Here is a 22,854-nt window from a genome sequence, read left to right on the forward strand (position 1 = left end):
AGTATGTTCCAGCTATTAACACATGTGAATTCCATTCAGCATGGACTGAATGCCAATGGACTACTGTGCTTGGAGTACCAAAGGGGAAGGCACAGAAGCACATGCTGAAAGACGAAGATGCCATAAATATACATGCCAAAGTGTCCTCAGTGCATGAATTACTTTCAGAGGGATATAAATCTGCACATGGTGCATCAGCTACAAAACTTCATAAAATAGCACATTCTGAGACAGTTCTGGCCTCTCATTCACCACCACAACACGATTCACCAATATTGGAGATACCAACAGGCCATTCAGCATCAGGATTTGACTCCATGACTCTTGCAAGAAGAGATCAAATCAAACAGCTTAAAAATACAATCTCGAATGCTACATGGATAAAGAATCCCATCCTCATGAACTGGTCAGTGTCAGAATCCCATACCCCACTACATCCTCATGAACTGGTCAGTGTCAGAATCCCATACCCAATCCCATCCTCATGAACTGGTCAGTGTCGTAATACCTGCAAAGATGGTCCTATTCCATTATGACTGGACTCTTGTCATATACATTGGATCACAATGGATCACAGACTACAGTTGATCAACCATTATGAACTGTTATCACTCTATGGTCACAAACTAAGTATCAGAAAGAAGCAAAACCAACAGGTTTAGTAAGCTTAGCAACTGATTTAATTATCAAAGTTATAAATGAAAATATGAGAGGAACTTAAAATATAATGCAGCGAATCCAAAATAATCCTGATAAAGTTCTATGAAAGTCCAAAAGAATGAAAAGTTCCATACAAATTTCAAAACCAGAAATGTGTTGGTCAGCCAAGAACCATAACATTGTTAAGATGGCATTTTCCAGAACTCCTTTGAATAATTCACAACAATTACATAATAATATCGTGGGTACATGGGAAAGCCTGCCAGTAGCTTCTCGTGGGTCGGTGGTTCTTCCCTGGGTTTTCCAGGGTTCTACCTCCACCAGTTATACTGGCCGCCTTGTATAGCCTATCTTGTGCTGAAAAATGGCGTTAAACCCTAGAACAACAACAACAACAACAGAATAATGTAATAGTCCAAATAATGAGCACTTTCTTTTTCCACTGAAAAGTCCAAACAAATCTTTTTCCTCTCATATAATATCCAGTTGCAACATAAAACACATCTGCAGACTTACAACAGGAACACAAGATATGAGGATAACTAAAAAATCAGAATGAATTTGATTCCTAAGTTCTTTCCTTATATACACCTTCTATTGCAACTATTTCACAATATGCCCCATGTGACAGCTCTTAGTACTCATTTTGCCTCAAAATTATCTTTTCATGTGACCTACCCCAACCAATGGGAAGTTAATGAATTCTTCTAGAGCAGTTCAAACCCCATCAGCCAATGAGATATTAATCCATTGTCAACACATGTGTCAGCATCTATTTATAGATCCTATGTAATTTTATGCTCTTAACAGACTGAACAGTCTGTTATGCTCTTAACAGGCTCGGGTCATGTAGGCAAAATCTAACTGAATATATTCTGTATGAGTTACAAACATGATTAAAAATTACAAAAATTAAATAAAACTATGTACCATGAGTTTTAAAAAAATAAAAATAATATATATATATATATATATATATATATATATATATATATATATATATATATATATATATATATATATATATATATATATATATGTAAAATATGTGTGCTTTATCAGTGATATATCATGAGATGCATACATTTTTCACTAAAAGGAAACGAGGCTTGCCTTTTTATGCCTTTTACCATTGGAGTTCTGTTACTCCTCTTCCATCTTCATCAACTACTTGAATCAGTAATACATTGACACTTTAGACTTTTTGCATCATCAGTTTTAAAACCCAAGTGTTCGGATATAACACGGTCGTGGTGTGGCTCCTGAAATTTCGTATTCATGTATTTTTCTTGTACATGAAAAAAAAAATCTTTCTTAAACATACAAAAAAATCGTAAAAGGTTTATTATCATTTTGGGGAAGAGATTGTGTATGAATAATACAAGATGATCGTGGCATGGCTCCTGAAATTTTAGATGTATTTTTCTCATACTTGAAAAAGTAGTTTTTCTTTCTTAAAAGTACGAAATATAATGTGTAAAAAGTTTATTCTGGGATCACGTAGGGCTTTGCCAATGTTGCAAACTTGGATTTTTTTTCCTTATCTGTGGCAAAATATACCATTTGGCAATTTTTTTTATTGGTGGACATTGTTGGCTGTTTAAACTTGTATATACAACCAATGGTTTGGAGTGGAGAAATTCAGAGGCCCCATGACAAAAAGCCACAAACTAGATACAAAATGCACTGAAATTTATCTATTGTTACATAAACAAATTCTTTGTTCATACTGACAAACCATCTAAACAGTGCATTGTTATATCATAATCTGCTTATCTTGACATCTAGCATGAGTAATGTAAGTTGTGAGATATCCACCTTTTTGTTGTTGACATTTCTGGTAACAGAGACCAACCAGATGAGGCATTATCTTGTAATCTATCTATCATCGGATTTTTGGCCGCTCGCTAGTAGTTAATATATTTACATAGACTGACATTTGTATGTGGATGGTAAGTAAAATTCCTCTTATTTTCACTGAGAATTAAATCCTTCAGAACACTCACATTTTCTGTAATAATCACTATCATCAGATCATCAGACCAGAACACCTGCGTCTCTATCATCCTCTGACCCTTTGTTAAATTTCTGACACATGCATGGAAGGCAGCATCACGCTGCTACCATAAATACAAAAAAAGAAAAAAAGAAAAGAAAAAACACACATCTTACTTATTGGTTTATTCAAGAGGCAGGAAGGAACAGTAACTAGAATAGACAAAACGACTGCCAATTCCCTTTTAAAAATGTGCCCAGATAAAATAGTTTGCTGAAATTTCTAAGGAAACAGATTACCTTTGAAGCACCGATTGTTATGAAAGATTACTCAGCAAATGGAAAAAAATCTGTCTCGATCATGCAGTACAATTATTTAATGTTGCTGCCACAATAAGAAATGGGTATTTGTTTAGTTTGCCAAAGCTGTCCTTTAGCGGTGACTTCAATAATGCATGCACCCTTCATCAAAGAAAGCCGACTACAATCTTCAATACAAACAAAGAACTTTTCTTCAAAAGAAGTCAGTACCACACTTAAATAAAAGTAATGGAATCTGATTGATTTTTGCATTTTCCAACATGACTGGCACACATTAACTGTGCCATGAAAGTTTCCTTTTTGCAGGGAAAAAGTTTATGATTACAAACACTACCAACGGCGGCTTAAAATGCAAACTAACTTTTACAGAATTGGGATGTACTGAAAAGTAAATGTGCTTCATCATTCATTACGTGATTGTGCTGTTTTTCCACTGAATTCAGACCAATATGACCTGTGACAAAATTACTGAATATTTTAAATCTGTGTGTGTGCATATTTTCAATGGAATCACTTGTGGATTCAAGGTATATAATGCGATTCGTGGGTGAGTACATGGTGTTGATACTCTTTTCATGCTATACATTAGACATGTATATATAAATAGTATTCACGTATATGTACCAAATCGTGTTTCTCTAAATAAAGTTAACTGTTATATATGCCTTCTCTGTTTTCACTACAGGTGATGTATTTCTCATTTAATATGCATCAATTTAAGATGGTAACTGTGCCGATGAAGCACGTATTTTATGGCCTGCATTTATTACCTACTCCCCCCTGCAAATCTTTTGGGGTACATGCATCAGTTTCTTTAGCTAACTGACCTGGTTGCTTATCACACAGTTCGGTCTATAACACAGTCGGGTTCTATGGCTCCCAACTACCGTGTTATATTGGGGTCACACTGTACATATAACCCTACAAGCTTCGTAGCAGTTACATCCATATAGAGAATATGCTTTCTGCTCCAGTATTAACTGAGATATTCATGGGATTTGCTGCCAATCCCTGTGTCAAGGGAGATCACTCTGTCAAACTGCCACCTGCAAAAAGGTAACTTTAAGCTTTTGAGCTAAGAGTTTAACCAGGGAAGGCTATATATGTGAGGTAGTACTAGTTCTCCTTAGGTATGATGATTGGGTAAGTATTATTGAAGAAACTAATTTTACTAGAAATAATTTGTGTCTCTAAATTGGTCACATTAAATGGCATCCATGTATTATGTATAAATCTGTGTCTCTAAATGGGTCACATTAAATGGCATCCATGTATTATGTATAAATCTGTGTCTCTAAATGGGTCACATTAATCAACATCCATGTATTATGTATAAATCTGTGTCTCTAAATGGGTCACATTAAATGGCATCCATGTATTATGTATAAATCTGTGTCTCTAAATGGGTCACATTAATTGACATCCATGTATTATGTATAAATCTGTGTCTCTAAATGGGTCACATTAATTGACATCCATGTATTATGTATAAATCTGTGTCTCTAAATGGGTCACATTAATTGAGATCCATGTATTATGTATAAATCTGTGTCTCTAAATGGGTCACATTAATTGACATCCATGTATTATGTATAAATCTGTGTCTCTAAATGGGTCACATTAAATGGCATCCATGTATTATGTATAAATCTGTGTCTCTAAATGGGTCACATTAATTGACATCCATGTATTATGTATAAATCTGTGTCTCTAAATGGGTCACATTAATTGACATCCATGTATTATGTATAAATCTGTGTCTCTAAATGGGTCACATTAATTGACATCCATGTATTATGTATAAATCTGTCTCTAAATGGGTCACATTAATTGACATCCATGTATTATGTATAAATCTGTGTCTCTAAATGGGTCACATTAATTGACATCCATGTATTATGTATAAATCTGTGTCTCTAAATGGGTCACATTAATTGACATCCATGCCTTAATCTTATTAATAAAATATATCTATTGTTTTCTTTCTTTAAGAAATTGAGTTCAGATTCCAAAAGTCATTCTGTGAATCCTTTCAATTGTGTGTATAGGTTTTTATTGTCACATTGTAGATATGAACAGGCATATCTGTCAAGTACACTGGGTAGCAAGAAGGGTCAGTACTGGACAGATGTAACTGACCAGTTTGTCCCAGGCCTTTACCAATATGCAGATGGAAACACTTACATCCCATACACAAATTGGGCACAGACTAAACCAGGTAAAATTACAATGTAATACAGTAAGCATTAAATGCTACAATGAATCCACATATCATCAGAGCATATTATTGTGTGATAATTTTTCATTTGCTTGCTTTGTAGTTTCAAATGAACTTGAACTATACATGTGTATTATATTGGTACAGAATTTTTTTTCATAACCCAGCCTAGAATAAATGATTTCAGTTTAAATGAGAATTATTCAATAACTGTTTTGTAGTCAGACATTATTATATTAGAATTTAGAATAAATTACCATTAAACTATAAAATTGCTTTGTTAATAATTGTGATTAGTTCTTAGAATCATTATGATCTTAGAATTGAACAGGAAGTCTCTCACTTTTCACTTGTAAACTAAACTTTGAACCCATTTTTGTATCGTGATACGTAGCAATGTTCCTGCAGGTCCTGGAATCTGGACAAGTTTTTGAATTTATAAAGTAAATTTTGACGACCTTGAAAAGTCATGGAATTTCTTAACACCTTTTAAAGTATTGGAAAAGTCTTGGCACTTTTAACAATGTAGTTGAAAAATTTGATAACAGCTAATTTTATAGAGTACCAAGCACCGATTCAGAAAACATATTTTGAACATGACACAGTTGATAATGTAAGATATTGTGGTGTTGGAAAGGTTTTGGAAAAGTCATGAGAGTTGTTTTTGTCAAGTCTGCAGGACTAAATTGGTCTAAGATTGTAAGATGCACTTTGATTCATTTTGCACTCAACACATTTTTCTTGTAATCATATTTCAAACCCCAAAGATCAAAAGAAAGGGTGTATTAAAGGTACTGTTATTTTATGCCTTTACAAACATGTTTGGTCAGTGTAACTAGGGGTTTTATACCTTTATAAACATGTTTGGTCAGTGTAACTTGGGTTTTTATGCCTTTATAAACATGTTTGGTCAGTGTAACTTGGGTTTTTATGCCTTTACAAATATGTTTGGTAAGTATAACTTGGATTTTTATGCCTTTACAAACATGTTTGGTCAGTGTAACTTGGGTTTGTATGCCTTTATAAACATGTTTGGTCAGTGTAACTTGAGTTTTCTATGCATTTACAGATATGCTTGGTCATTGTGTCACTGTGGTTTTGTACGCCTTTACAGACATGCTTGGTTAATGTGTAACATGAGTTTTGTATACCTTTACATATTTGGTCAGTGTGTAACACCAGTTTTGTATTCCTTTACATGTTTGGTAAGTGTGTAACACTGGTTTTGTACTCTTTTACAAACGTGTTTGGTCATTGTCTAATACTGGTTTTGTATGCCTTTACAGACATGTTTGGTCAGACTCTAACACTGGTTTTGCATGCCTTTACAGATATGACTGCTCAGTGTGTAACACTGGGGACAGGAACCACTTCAGGCTTATGGTACAATGTAAATTGCAGCAGTAGGTTTGGGGCAATATGTGAGAAGCTGAGGATGGGGTTCACCACACCCACCCCTCCCCCAACAACCGCTGCCATTTTGCCATGTCCATCAGGCTGGATAGATTATAATGGCCTGTGTTATCAGGTACTGTACCCATTCATTCTATTATTAGTACATTATTTTGATGAGATAATAAGGATGATGACAGTATTGTTATTAATATTATTATTATTATTGCTTGATTTAAATAGGTGACACAGTTAGTTGCAAATAATTCATATTTCTTGTGTCCTTTATTATATATATATATATATATATATATATATATATATATATATATATATATATATATATATATATATATATATATATATATATATATATATATATATATATATATATATTGCCATAAATAGTACATAGTTGCATTAATAAACTTCATTTATATATGGAAATAATAAACAGTTAATGTTAGGTACATGCTCCCACTACATAAATTATATGCAGTATGGAAATAGTGAGACGACAAAGGAGAAGGTTTGAGAATTTATACTTTAAGTTGTAATGTATTTGTCAATTCAAACAGGTTTTACTTACCATCCATTGAGTTAGATCACAATTAAATGCATCTATATTTGCACTTTCTCTAATTTCCTTTGGAATTCAGTTTTTGTAAATAGCGTTTTATCTGGTTTTGGAATGGAAATATGGTCAGTTGAAATTGATCTTAAATTGGGAGTGTTGTCTTGTTTTCTGTCATGAAATAGTACCATAAGATAAAATGGCATAAGTTTAGCCTTTTTTAAAAATATTTGTTCACTACCTGTTAACGTTTTTGTATTATTCATATAATTTAGGATGTTTTCAGCATCATCCAGGATGAGTCTGCAAGCCCTTATTTGCATGTTGAATAATTTGCAGATATTCTTGCCAGAAGTATTTCTCCAAATAATGTTACAGTTATCAGAGTTCTGTTTTGGTTTGGGCTTTATGGCACTGCAAACTAGAAGGCTATATGGCATCAATTCAGTTGGAGTGAAGTACCTTACCCAAGGACACACCACAGTAGCTGACCCAGGCTGGTCCGATTGTAGGTTTTTGAAATGTTTCCTTGAGGGGTGTAGCAAATTGATGTATTGCATAAACTATCAATGGTTCTATCTGATTTGTTTCCTTGAGGGGTGTAGCAAATTGATGTATTGCATAAACTATCAATGGTTCTGTCTGAATTCTTTCCTTGAGGGGTGTAGCAAATTGCTGTATTGCATAAACTATCAATGGTTCTGTCTGAATTCTTTCCTTGATGGGTGTAGCAAATTGATGTATTGCATAAACTATCAATGGTTCTGTCTGAATTCTTTCCTTGAGGGGTGTAGCAAATTGATGTATTGCATAAACGATCAATGGTTCTGTCTGAATTCTTTCCTCGAGGGGTGTAGCAAATTGATGTATTGCATAAACTATCAATGGTTCTGTCTGATTTATTTCCTTGATGGGTGTAGCAAATTCATGTATTGCATAAATGATCAATGGTTCTGTCTGAATTGTTTCCTTGAGGGGTGTAGCAAATTGATGTATTGCATAAACTATCAATGGTTCTGTCTGATATTTTTCCTTGAGGGGTGTAGCAAATTAATGTATTGCATAAACTATCAATGGTTCTGTCTGAATTCTTTCCTTGAGGGGTGTAGCAAATTGATGTATTGCATAAACTATCAATGGTTCTGTCTGAATTCTTTCCTTGAGAGTGTAGCAAATTGCTGTATTGCATAAACTATCAATGGTTCTGTCTGAATTGTTTCCTTGATGGGTGTAGCAAATTAATGTATTGCATAAACTATCAATGGTTCTGTCTGAATTCTTTCCTTGAGGGGTGTAGCAAATTGCTGTATTGCATAAACTATCAATGGTTCTGTCTGAATTCTTTCCTTGAGGGGTGTAGCAAATTGCTGTATTGCATAAACTATCAATGGTTCTGTCTGAATTCTTTCCTTGAGGGGTGTAGCAAATTGATGTATTGCATAAACTATCAATGGTTCTGTCTGAATTGTTTCCTAGAGGGGTGTAGCTAATAGATTTATTGATCTACCATTGTGGAAACTTGTATTGTGCTCAGTGAGTCATGCCAAAATAAAAGATAGCTGATTTCTTTAGGTAAGTTGGGGAGATGTAAAGATCATCTGCCAAGGACAAAGCTAAGGAGGAGGGAAGATCTGATGGTTTGATGCTAACTGAATATAGTGCAAAAAGTGGAGGATTCATAAAAAAGATTATGCCTTGTTATTTATACCTTGTGAGAAGTGATCCTTGGAGAAATATATCCCTGAAACAACATGCATAAATTTGGGAAAATCATTATTTGGATCGGCAGAAGACCAGTTAATGAATTTGTTCAGACTTATTTCCAGTGGTTCTGCCCTTATAAAATCAAAAAGTGAAAATAAAATGATTGTGAGAGGAGATTCAATTTTCAAAGCAGAATTCACACTGCTGAAAGGAAAATGCTATTATGTTGAACAGTACAGTATACCGCATGCGATTAAAAAAAAAACACCACATGTTGTCTTGTGGATGGAGAGAGAGTGGAGAGGATTAAAATAAGAACCTCTACTTTCTCCTCATTCTTCCTAATGAAGTTGCCACAGCGTCTTGTTAAGAAGAGCTATGTACATCATGCTTTCTTGCCAAGTTGCATCCAGTGACCACCACAGAGTGGATATGGTCTTGATAATATGGACATAGTTTACTGTCTATGACTCCTGCTAGAATGCACCAATGAGATTCATATAGAGAAAGAGGCACCAATTTATCTACACTGATATCTCTTTAATGCTAGCAGTTTGCTTCCTTTTTGATACTGAAAATAATGTGCTCATTCAGTTAATTATATTTCCTAGTTTTAATGAAGATAATGTATGATAAATATTGCCAAATTAAATTTGAAATAATATTAATTTAATCACAGTGCATAATTTATTAATGCTGCATTTTACACAATGACTCTAATTATTTTTTTAAAATGCTATGTTAACAGAATCTACAGATAAATCTGTGTCCTTATTTCTTTTACACAATATACATATTTTTAATGATCAAATAAAAGTCTATGATGCTGTACATGCAGCAGTGAAAAGAATGGGAAACATTGAACAAAGTAATAACAAAATCACATTCATACCTGAGTGAATGAAGTGAAACCATCCAAGTTCAGTATTTACCCTATGCATTCATACCTGAGTGAACGAAGCAAAACCATCCAAGTTCAATATTTACCCTATGCATTCATAACTGAGTGAATGAAGCAAAACCATCCAAGTTCAATATTTACGCTATGGAGTAATTCTCTTTAGCATGACATATGATTTATTCTGATATCAAATCACAGCATTTTAGAGGGGTAATTAAGAAAATCTAGTTCTAGCGGTTGCTGCATCAACATCAAATCATCAAATTATTGCTTAAAAAGCATTATCAAGGTTTTATATCTTTAATTTGAAACTGTACTATTTTATATTAATTATTAATGTAGTGTATTTTGATCATTTTATTACAAATGGTCACAAAAAGTCATCCTAGATACATCTAGATTGACACACTGTTGGAAGATAAAAGCTCATGTGCAAACTAATGACCTAGCACAACAGAAGTAGTGAACACAGTTTGTTTTTCTTGCCACTGACATGTTAATTTCATGTGCAAACTGATAATCTTAAAGCACAAAAGCATCTCTTCGTTAGGTTTGTTTTCATTGCCATTATGTTGACAATAAACAACATACTTGATCATAAGTGAATGATACTGAATAATCATTTACTATTCCATTGTTTGATTTTCTTGAAAGAAAAATGAGTGATAGAAACAAAAACTTGTGAGCTAATCAGACAGTATAGCTAGTATAATATTTTTGCATTTATCTGTTTATCATCTTCCATTCCTTGTGTCACAGATTAGTTGTTTATAATGGACAATGGTCATTCTCCAGACTAATTACAAAGATGCAGTTTGACCTTTTATTATTAACAGTAATACCTACAGCACTTGATTATTTGACTCTCTATTTATAGGACTAATTTGCATGAAAATTAATTCCTGCCTTTTACAACTGACCAACAGAAATTATAAGTTGCTCATCTGTATAAAATCTCAGAGAAAACTTGAACTTGAATAAACATGTACCCATTGGTTGTATATAAATGCTGTACATCAATTATATACCAGTATATTTATATCACCAAGTAAGCACAAACCTCAGATGGAATTAATGTTGAATTTTTTTCTTTTTCTGTTTGTGTTCTGAATGCATACTTTGCATATTACAATAAAATGGGATGAACCAGTTCCAAATCATTACTCGATCATTGACTATTTTTAGTAAACTTTCCTCTCTCTCATCATAAAATATGGAATCAATATGAACAAGTTATCATAATCAGTTCAAATTAACAATAGAAACTTGTTTTTTTTTGGTACATGCATCGGTAACAGTTCAAGTAATGGCTGATTGCCAATTTTTCATCAGTTAGTGGCCTCTTCAGATACAAGTCAGAAAGATGCTCCTGCCATGTAAGTTTCTCATGTAAATTCACTTTTTACTTTTCTGTTTGTTTGATTGTTTGTTTTTTATTATTTTCAAAGAGAAATGTTGTCAGTTTCTACTTTAATTTTCGTTATTATAGATGATTGATTTAGTAGGACTAATATATGCCATTTAAGATAAACTCAGCAAGGTGTGCCTCTCATCAGGTCAATGCAGATGTTTTTAAAAATAAGGTTAATGTGTAAAATTATTGCTAAAGAAGTCAATCCACCTTATTTTTGTATTATCCAAAAGTTAATGCATAAGGTGGAAATAAAGCTGACTGATTCTTCAAATGCATGGTATCTGCTTTCAAATCACTCTTGATATATCAGTCTTTCCATTGGTGGTCTTCATTCATTGGCTGTTCAAATGTCAATCAGTATTGTATAACAGCCCCTCCACAGTGGAGTTGCCATCAGTATGCCTGATGAGGCATGATGGTGATTTGTATTTATTTATCCCTCCACTGCAGAGTAAAGTGGAGGGGATTAAGTCCTACACCCTGAAGTGTGGGTTTCAAAACATCATGTGAGGTGTACATAGACTGATTACAATGTAGATATCAAGAAATGGAGTGGTAATAAAAAGAGAAGAATATTTACCAGCTTAGAAAACTAAATTAGATATGTAGATACCTACCTCTATATATTTATTGTCAAACAAGGTCACTAAATGCTTGTTGTATGAAAAGATTTGCATGTACTTTATAACATATTGTCACCTATCAACTGTCCTTTGGCAATTCCCCTCTCCCTCTTCTTCACATGATTACCCCTGTCCAGAGGTAGGTGTGGGGGTTCACCCCTCATAACAAAATGTCTGGCAGCACCTCTGAGTCATATGAGAATTGTCTCTCTAAGTGGATAGAGGGTATCAGTGCGATACACACTTAATGGCTGACCCAGAGTATCTGTACTTCTACTATGATGTTTCTGTTTGGCTTGTAACAGTTCCTATTTTCAATGCCAAGAACAGAAATTGCTCATTGGGAATCAGTCCATTGTCTTGAAATAGCTATCCCAGCTGCATCTGCAGGATCCCATTATGCCCTTGATGACTGGCACCTAAATCTCAGCCGATTAGAAAAGAGAGAGCTTGTAATTTTCTTTCCTTCAAAGAAGGAAAGGGAAGATATTGTTACTCAGGCTCTGCCCTCCTGGATCTGCAAGATTTTCTGGCCAGCATAGAATAAACTAATCTAACTTTTTTATGCATATAATTTCATGAGTTTAGGACAGTTGTCATAGCAGCTGTTCCTTGCTGACATTTATTAAACCATGTTACCTTCCTGGAAGAGCATACACCTTAGCCTATTAAGCACAGCTGATGGGAATTTATTCTAATTCCTCTATCCAAAGGAAGATCACTGTCAGGGAGATCAAGTCTTGACAAGCAGATGACCTTTTTAGCACTTTTGTTGCCAAAGCAAGTTAAAGGACATGGTGAATGTACTTCATAGCTTGGGAGGGGATGGATTAGCAAGGTAGTGGATTTAGGAAGGATGGATTAGCAAGGTAGTAGATTTAGAAGGGTTGGATTAGCAGGGTAGTGGATTTAGGAAGGATGGATTAGCAAGGTAGTGGATTTAGTAAGGATGGATTAGCATGGTAGTGGATTTAGAAGGGATGGATTAGCAAGGTAGTGGATTTGGGAGGGATCAATTTGCAAGGTAGTGGATGTACTCCTAACATCTTTCAATTGTCTAGGTATTACTAAATTATATTTTATTCCTATAATTAATTTCCTCAATTCAGTCAGTATTTGACTGAGTTTCCCCAATTCAGTCAGTATTTGACTGAGTTTCCCCAATTCAGTCAGTATTTGATGGGTTTCCATTTGTCTGATTCTTGTTGCTTTTGAAGGCTGTAGAAAATGTTTCATTTTTATTGCATCTATGACGTATTGTAGCAGAGACTCCCTGGCTACACTATCCCAATTTTCTCTATTTTGGGTTCTTTAGGATAGGTCTTTGTATTTGGAGTGATACTCCAATGAATCTCTCTGAGGACTGGTGCTCCAGAGTGTGACAGATTTCTACCGCAGCGGGATACCATTTTATTCCTGGCTTCTTGTTGCCGAATGGGTTGGCGACTGAGCAGCGGGATACCATTTTATTCCTGGCTTCTTGTTGCCGAATGGGTTGGTGACTGAGTCACTGGGTAGTTGAGTTGTCAACTGGATGTCCTGTGGTAACTGACTGTGTCGTCGACTGAGTTGCTTAGTCATCAGCTGGATAGCTGGGTTGCCGACTGTGTCAATGGCTGGGTCACTGAGTCACTGACTTGGTCACAGAGTTGCAGACTTGATTGCAGAGTTGCAGAGTGGGTTGCCGAGTGAGTTGCAGTGTCATCAACTGGTCGCTGACTGTGTTGCAGAGTCACTGACTTGTTTGCAGAGTCACTGACTGGGTCATCAAGTGAGTCACAGAGTAGTTGACTTGGTTGCAGAGTTGCTGACAGGGTCACCGAATGAGTTGTTCCTCGATCAAGAGAGAAATAGAGAAAGAAAAACAGTGCAAAATGATTATAGAAGAGATGTCTTCAGTTAAAGTGTATATTGTCACAAGATTTCCATGTTTCTTAAATGAGCCTTGTAGCGCCTGTATCCTCGTCAATGAAAGACATTGTCCCTACACTTTTTAAATTCCACGGCTTGGCTTTTCCCTGTCTGGCAAACTATGACCAAATGTTCTTGCTGCAGTAGGTGGTTATACTGCTTCACTTTCAAGAGGACATCTTCACATAATACCGCTTCATAACACACAACCATTGCAGCCACAGTTGCACAATTATATACCCAGGCAGAATCATGTGACCCAAACTAAGACACTTGAAGGTGCTACAAAGCTCACTAACAATTAAAAATCAAACATAAACTTTAACAGAATGAAAATTAGCTGATAATAAATGAACATTACTGTAGTTGTATTACACTGTCAATAACAATAATATGGTTGTATTACACAATCAATAACAATACTGTGGTTGTATTACACTGTCAATAACATTACTATGGTTGTATTACACTGTCAATAGCATTACTGTGGTTGTATTACATAATAACAATACTGTGGTTGTATTACACAATCCAATAACAATAATGTGGTTGTATTACACTGTCAGTAACAATATTGTGGTTGTATTACACTATCAATAACATTGGTGTGGTTGTATTACACAATCAATAACAATACTGTGGTTGTATTACACTATCAGAAAAATTACTGTGGTTGTATTACACTGTCAATAACAGTACTGTGGTTGTATTACACTGTCAATAACAGTACTGTGGTTGTATTCCACTATCAATAACAATACTGTGGTTGTATTACACTTTCAATAACAATACTGTGGTTGTATTACACTGTCAATAACAGTACTGTGGTTGTATTACACTTTCAATAACAATACTGTGGTTGTATTACACTGTCAATAACAGTACTGTGGTTGTATTACACTTTCAATAAATAGTACTGTGGTTGTATTACACTGTCAATAACAATACTGTGGTTGTATTACACTGTCAATAACAGTACTGTGGTTGTATTACACTTTCAATAACAATACTGTGGTTGTATTCCACTATCAATAACAATACTGTGGTTGTATTACACTGTCAATAACAATACTGTGGTTGTATTACACTGTCAATAACAATACTGTGGTTGTATTACACTGTCAATAACAATACTGTGGTTGTATTACACTGTCAATAACATTACTATGGTTGTATTACACTGTCAATAACAATACTGTGGTTGTATTACACTGTCAATAACAATACTGTGGTTGTATTACACTGTCAATAACAATACTGTGGTTGTATTACACTGTCAATAACAATACTGTGGTTGTATTACACTATCAATAACAATACTGTGGTTGTATTACACTGTCAATAACAATCCTGTGGTTGTATTCCACTATCAATATCAATACTGTGGTTGTTATTACACAATCAATAACAATACTGTGGTTGTATTACACAATCAATAACGATACTGTGGTTGCATTACACTATCAATAACATTGCTGTGGTTGTATTACACAATCAATAACAATATTGTGGTTGTATTACACTGTCAATAACAATACTGTGGTTGTATTACACTGTCAATAACAATACTTTGGTTGTATTACACTATCAATAAATAGTACTGTGGTTGTATTACACTGTCAATAACAATACTGTGGTTGTATTACACTGTCAATAACAATACTGTAGTTGTATTACACTGTCAATAACAATACTGTGGTTGTATTACACTATCAGAAAAATTACTGTGGTTGTATTACACTGTCAATAACAATACTGTGGTTGTATTACACTATCAATAAATAGTACTGTGGTTGTATTACACTGTCAATAACAATACTGTGGTTGTATTACACTATCAAACAATAGTACTGTGGTTGTATTACACTTTCAATAACAATACTGTGGTTGTATTACACTGTCAATAATAATACTGTTGTTGTATTACACTGTCAATAACAATACTGTGGTTGTATTACACTGTCAATAACAATATTGTGGTTGCATTACACTATCAATAACATTGCTGTGGTTGTATTACACAATCAATAACAATATTGTGGTTGTATTACACTGTCAATAACAATACTGTGGTTGTATTACACTGTCAATAACAATACTTTGGTTGTATTACACTATCAATAAATAGTACTGTGGTTGTATTACACTGTCAATAACAATACTGTGGTTGTATTACACTGTCAATAACAATACTGTAGTTGTATTACACTGTCAATAACAATACTGTGGTTGTATTACACTATCAAAAAAATTACTGTGGTTGTATTACACTGTCAATAACAATACTGTGGTTGTATTACACTATCAATAAATAGTACTGTGGTTGTATTACACTGTCAATAACAATACTGTGGTTGTATTACACTATCAAACAATAGTACTGTGGTTGTATTACACTTTCAATAACAATACTGTGGTTGTATTACACTGTCAATAATAATACTGTTGTTGTATTACACTGTCAATAACAATACTGTGGTTGTATTACACTGTCAATAACAATACTGTGGTTGTATTACACTTTCAATAACAATACCGTGGTTGTATTCCACTGTTGATAACAATACTGTGGTTGTATTACACTGTCAATAACAGTACTGTGGTTGTATTACACTGTCAGTAACAATGCTGTGGTTGTATAACACTGTCAATAACAATACTTTGGTTTACTAATGCTTAGTTTTCATGTCAATCTGCAGCATAGATTTTCTGCTACTGGCATACTGCTACTGGCATACTGCTAATGGCATATGAATCAGTAACTCAGATATTACTGCATTATATTTCTCATTCTTATTTCAACACAAATAGTTTTATTTTCTCAGTCTACCTGCCAAATTAAAATGCTATTAAAATGCCATGCTGCATCTCAACAGATCAATTCCCAGCCCGTTGGTCATCAGCTAAACTGGATTGATGCACAAACCGACTGTAACCTGCAGGGTGCACAACTTGCCAGCTTCCATAGTGTATCTGATATGGACTACATCTGGAGGAATGCTTTAGTGTAAGTACTAATACTTGTATTTAATAATGAATTTAGCTCACTAAAATTTTTATATATATATTTTCAAGATTGATGTAAGAATCTGATCTCCTTGCCACTGTTCATATAGTTACCTCATCTTTTCTTGTCCTTTAATAATTCTGAGTCCTATAGCTTTACTTACTAGTAATTTTTGTGACAATTTAAAATTTTCTTTTGTTGATATGAGTTTTATTACTCAATTATTCATAGTATCATTGGTATTTTCATATATTCTAGATCAAGATAAATTTCAAAGCTACTCATGTACCTAGATTTTCATACAAGATTTTATCATGTATGAATTCTATATATCGGGCTTTCTTTCTTGTTTCATTTTGTAACTTCACTTGAGGGGTATTTTACAATTAATGCTTAATCAATGTTAAAAAAATTGGAAAGTCATCATTTCAATTTGAATTATTCTTCTTGTTTTTCAGTGGATTTTCCTTTAACTTTTGGATAGGTTTGAATGACAGGGCTGTTGAAAATGGTAAGTTTTTTTTAGAATCACATATAAAAATGATCTTTGAATATTAATGCGTGGGTTCGAGTCTCGGATTCGGCCAATGTGGATATGTGAGAAAGCTTGCCAGTAGCTTCTCGTGGGTCAGTGGTTCTTTCTGGTGTTTTCCCAGGTTCTTCCTCCACCATTAATACTGGCCGCCATGTATAGCCTATCGTGTGCTGAAAAATGGCGTTAAACCATACAACAACAACAACAATGAATATTAATGAACATAGAGACCAGCTGCTTTGAATTCACTTGTATTTGTGCAGCATAGATATATGTGGATTTGTGTTTGTTCTAAACCAGGAAGCCATGAATTTAAGTGATCAGTATGACTTTGCCATGATTACCCCTTGATTAAGTGCCTTTAAACATATAATATTTTCCTACTAATGCAAGGTAAAGTGATAAAAATGTGTAGTACCCATTGAAAATGATATAATGCATATTACCCAATTAAAATGATATAAGGTGTAGTACCCAATTAAAATGATATAAGGTGTAGTACCCAATTAAAATGATATAATGTGTAGTACCCATTAAAATGATATAATATGTACTACCTAATTAAAATGATATAATATGTACTACCTAATTAAAATGATATAACGTGTAATACCCAGTTAAAGTGATATCATGTGTAGTACCCAATTAAAATGATATAATGTGTAGTACCCAATTAAAGTGATATAATGTGTAGTACCAATTAAAGTGATATCATGTGTAGCACCCAATTAAAATAAATAATGGGTAGTACCCTTTAAAATGATATAATGTGTAGTTCCCAATTAAAATGATATTAGGACCTAGTTAAAATGATATAATGTGTAGTACACAGCTAAAAGAAATAATGTGTAGTACCCATGACAATAACATAATGTGTAGTTACCAATTAAAGTGATATAATGTGTAGTACCCAATTAAAGTGATATAATGTGTAGTACCCAATTAAAATGAAATAATGTATAGTACCTAATTGAAATTATCTAGTGTGTTGTACCCTATTAAAATGATATAATGTGTAGTACCCAATTAAAATGTTGCAATATGTAGTAACCAATTGAAATGAAATAACGTGCAGTACCCAATGAAAATGAAATAATGTTTAGTACCCATTAAAATGATATAATGTGTAATACCCTATTAAAATGATATAATGTGTAGTAGCCAATTAAAATGAAATAATCTGCAATAATTATAGGTAACTGCATTTGTATGGGAAAATATCAACAAGTTTTTTCAGATATACTGCATGACCTGGGGAGTGCACTATATCCATCCAACAAAACGAGTTCATATTTTCCTTTTTAAATGTAGTAACCTTTTTATTATAAGCTGATTTTCTTATTCTACCTATGGCTGAATTATATAAACAAAAAGACACTACAAGAAACAAAGTAACTGAAGTTATGCTGTATTTTAAACTAAATACACAAGCACAGATTCATCAGTACACAACAACAATATTAATATGCATATAACTCCGCCCAGCTAAATTTGAATTTAGTCACATGGTTAACTTAACTTTCAAAAGAAATTGTCATTTTGATCTACTTAAAGTCATATTGTGAATTAATGCACATTGCAACAACTTTTCCGTTTGGTCTGAATGAATAGAGTTTGGTATTTTTGTTGATTCTACTAAATTTCATGATTATGGACTAGATTTATTTGTGTCAATTCTACATGAAGTAACATCTGATTTGTGCAGTGAGGGAGTAGGGTCTTGACTCATCTGCATGTATGTTTCTGTTTTGTCATTGAAATGTTTGGAATCATAATGTGGGAAAAATATGAACTCTTTCAATTGTAATTATCAAAAGACTATGGAATATCACATTCATTTTGTTTTGAGTGCAGTAAGGAGGATGCTATTGCACTTAGAATATAGTTGAAATTACAGTACAGTTTTGAAATGTGTAATCAAGCTTTGGTACCCATGACATAGCTCATGTAATTCGGATTTGGAGAACTAAGAAAGTACATTTTGAGGAAATTCAGAATGTAAAACTGTAAGTATATTTTTTTCCATTCTTATATATTACAAGTTAAAGAAGACACATTTATGCCTTGTCACTTGCATGCTATTTGTAGGGACCCCAGCAATTTTATAACCAGTCTGACATCTATCGCTAGCCTAAATCCAAAACATATTATCAAAAGAGTTAACACTGAATATTGCAAAGCAACTGGTATGTGGCAGTCCATGAAACAGCTGCTTTAGCTCATTCAGAAAAAAATTTAATCAACCAAAACATAAATCATCTACTACATGAGTGTACATGATTTGTTTACAAAGTAGTTTCTAATTCACTATTGGGCAGGGGCCTCAAGTGGCTGAGTGGTCTAAAGCACTCTCTGTTATGGATCACTACCATCTCACCTCTGTCTGCATGGGTTCGAGTCTCGGATTCAGCCAATGTGGGTATGTGAGAAAGCTTGGCAGTAGCTTCTCGTGGGTTGGTGGTTGTTTCCAGGGTTTTCCCAGGTTTTTCCTCCACCATTAATACTGGCTGCCATGTATAGCCTATCGTGTGCTGAAAAATGGCGTTAAAATCCTACAACAACAACAACTGTTGGGCACATGTGTTGTGCACATGAGTGCAATATGAAGGTGTGCAATATTGTAAAATATTGCACAATTCTGACATGTAGAGTTAATAAAGACAAAAATGAGCATATAATAATTAATGTTAAAATGAATAATATGCAGTAATTACCAATAATCCAGTTAAAATGAAATAATTTGCAGTAATTACTGGTATTCCATTAAAACCATAAGATATTACCCTTCTGTCAATAGAGAATGGTCTCTGAGAGGGTTTCTTTAAAGAAATCATTGTGTGACAAATTCAACAATCATTTGTTAACCTGCTCTAAATGACACATGGTCTCCCTAAACCATGGTCTTTCAAGTAATTAATTTGTCTTTCTTGACCATTTTATAGATTACAGTCATGGCATGTAATATTAAGATTACAGTCATGGCATGTAATATGAAGATTACAGTCATGGCATGTAATATATAGATTACAGTCATGGCATGTGATATATAGATTACTGTCATGGCATGTGATATTTAGATTACAGTTATGGCATATAATATGAAGATTACAGTCATGGCATGTAATATGAAGATTACAGTCATGGCATATAGATTACAGTCATGGCATGTGATATATAGATTACTGTCATGGCATGTAATATATAGGTTACAATCATGGCATGTAATATGTAGATTACAGTCATGGCATGTAATATATAGATTACAGTCATGGCATGTAATATATAGATTACAGTCATGGCATGTAATATATAGATTACAGTCATGGCATGTAATATGAAGATTACAGTCATGGCATGTGATATTTAGATTACAGTCATGGCATATAATATGAAGATTACAGTCATGGCATGTAATATGTAGATTACAGTCATGGCATGTAATATATAGATTACAGTCATGGCATGTAATATATAAATTACTGTCATGGCATGTAATATATAGGTTACAATCATGGCATGTAATATATAGATTACAATCATGGCATGTAATATACAGATTACAGTCATGGCATGTAATATGTAGATTACAGTCATGGCATGTAATATGTAGATTACAGTCATGGCTTGTAATATATAGATTACAGTCATGGCATGTAATATATAGATTACAGTCATGGTATGTAATATGAAGATTACAGTCATGGCATGTGATATTTAGATTACAGTCATGGCATATAATATGAAGATTACAGTCATGGCATGTGATATTAAGATTACAGTCATGGCATGTAATATGAAGATTACAGTCATGGCATGTAATATATAGATTACAGTCATGGCACGTGATATATAGATTACTGTCATGGCATGTAATATATAGGTTACAATCATGGCATGTAATATATAGATTACAGTCATGGCATGTAATATATAGATTACAGTCATGGCATGTAATAATGTAGATTACAGTCATGGCTTGTAATATATAGATTACAGTCATGGCATGTAATATATAGATTACAGTCATGGCATGTAATATGAAGATTACAGTCATGGCATGTGATATTTAGATTACAGTCATGGCATATAATATGAAGATTACAGTCATGGCATGTAATATGTAGATTACAGTCATGGCATGCAATATATAGATTACAGTCATGGCATGTAATATATAGATTACAGTCATGGCATGTAATAATGTAGATTACAGTCATGGCTTGTAATATATAGATTACAGTCATGGCATGTAATATACAGATTACAGTCATGGCATGTAATATGAAGACTACAGTCATGGCATGTGATATTTAGATTACAGTCATGGCATATAATATGAAGATTACAGTCATGGCATGTAATATTTAGGTTACAGTCATGGTATGTACTATTTAGATTACCGTCATGGCATGTAATATGAAGATTACAGTCATGGCATGTGATATTTAGATTACAGTCATGGCATATAATATATAGATTACAGTCATGGCATGTAATATTTAGGTTACAGTCATGGCATGTAATATATATATTACAGTCATAGCATGTAATATTTGGTTACAGTCATGGCATGTGATATTAAGATTACTGTCATGGCATGTAATATGAAGATTACAGTCATGGCATGTGATATTTAGATTACAGTCATGGCATATAATATATAGATTACAGTCATGGCATGTAATGTTTAGGTTACAGTCATGGCATGTAATATATATATTACAGTCATAGCATGTAATATTTAGGTTACAGTCATGGCATGTAATATTTAGATTACTGTCATGGCATGTAATATGAAGATTACAGTCATGGCATGTGATATTTAGATTACAGTCATGGCATATAATATGAAGATTACAGTCATGGCATGTGATATTAAGATTACAGTCATGGCATGTAATATGAAGATTACAGTCATGGCATATAATATGAAGATTACAGTCATGGCATGTAATATGTAGATTACAGTCATGGCAGGTAATATATAGATTACAGTCATGGCATGTAATATGAAGATTACAGTCATGGCATGTGATATTTAGATTACAGTCATGGCATATAATATGAAGATTACAGTCATGGCATGTGATAGTAAGATTACAGTCATGTCATGTAATATTTAGGTTACAGTCATGGTATGTAATATTTAGATTACCGTCATGGCATGTAATATGAAGATTACAGTCATGGCATGTGATATTTAGATTACAGTCATGGCATATAATATATAGATTACAGTCATGGCAAGTAATATTTAGGTTACAGTCATGGCATGTAATATTTAGATTACTGTCATGGCATGTAATATGAAGATTACAGTCATGGCATGTGATATTTAGATTACAGTCATGGCATATAATATGAAGATTACAGTCATGGCATGTGATATTAAGATTACAGTCATGGCATATAATATATAGATTACAGTCATGGCATGTAAGATTTAGATTACAGTCATGGCATTTAATATATAGATTACAGTCATGGCATGTAATATATAGATTAGACTTTTTATACTCAGATTAAGTTTTTTGCCCCTTTTTGTTAATTACTCTTCTACCTCTCTATGGGTTCGCATGTTTATGTATTGCACATTTTG

At 33.6% G+C, this 22,854-nt stretch overlaps 1 protein-coding gene across 1 annotated transcript in view; it reads left to right on the plus strand.

Moving 5' to 3' along the window:
- Window positions 1-22,854, plus strand: part of LOC149796368 (uncharacterized) — a 287,440-nt gene that overhangs the window by 192,644 nt on the left and 71,942 nt on the right. Inside the window, exons 34-37 of the mRNA XM_089961040.1 lie at window positions 5,046-5,194; window positions 6,526-6,722; window positions 16,590-16,720; window positions 17,179-17,231. Coding sequence (XP_089817166.1) covers window positions 5,046-5,194; window positions 6,526-6,722; window positions 16,590-16,720; window positions 17,179-17,231 — 530 coding nt within the window. The remainder of the gene's footprint in view (window positions 1-5,045; window positions 5,195-6,525; window positions 6,723-16,589; window positions 16,721-17,178; window positions 17,232-22,854) is intronic.

Source organism: Sinohyriopsis cumingii, chromosome 6 (genome assembly GCF_028554795.1).
Source record: "Sinohyriopsis cumingii isolate HCF-2022 chromosome 6, ASM2855479v2, whole genome shotgun sequence".
Taxonomy (NCBI): domain Eukaryota; kingdom Metazoa; phylum Mollusca; class Bivalvia; order Unionida; family Unionidae; genus Sinohyriopsis; species Sinohyriopsis cumingii.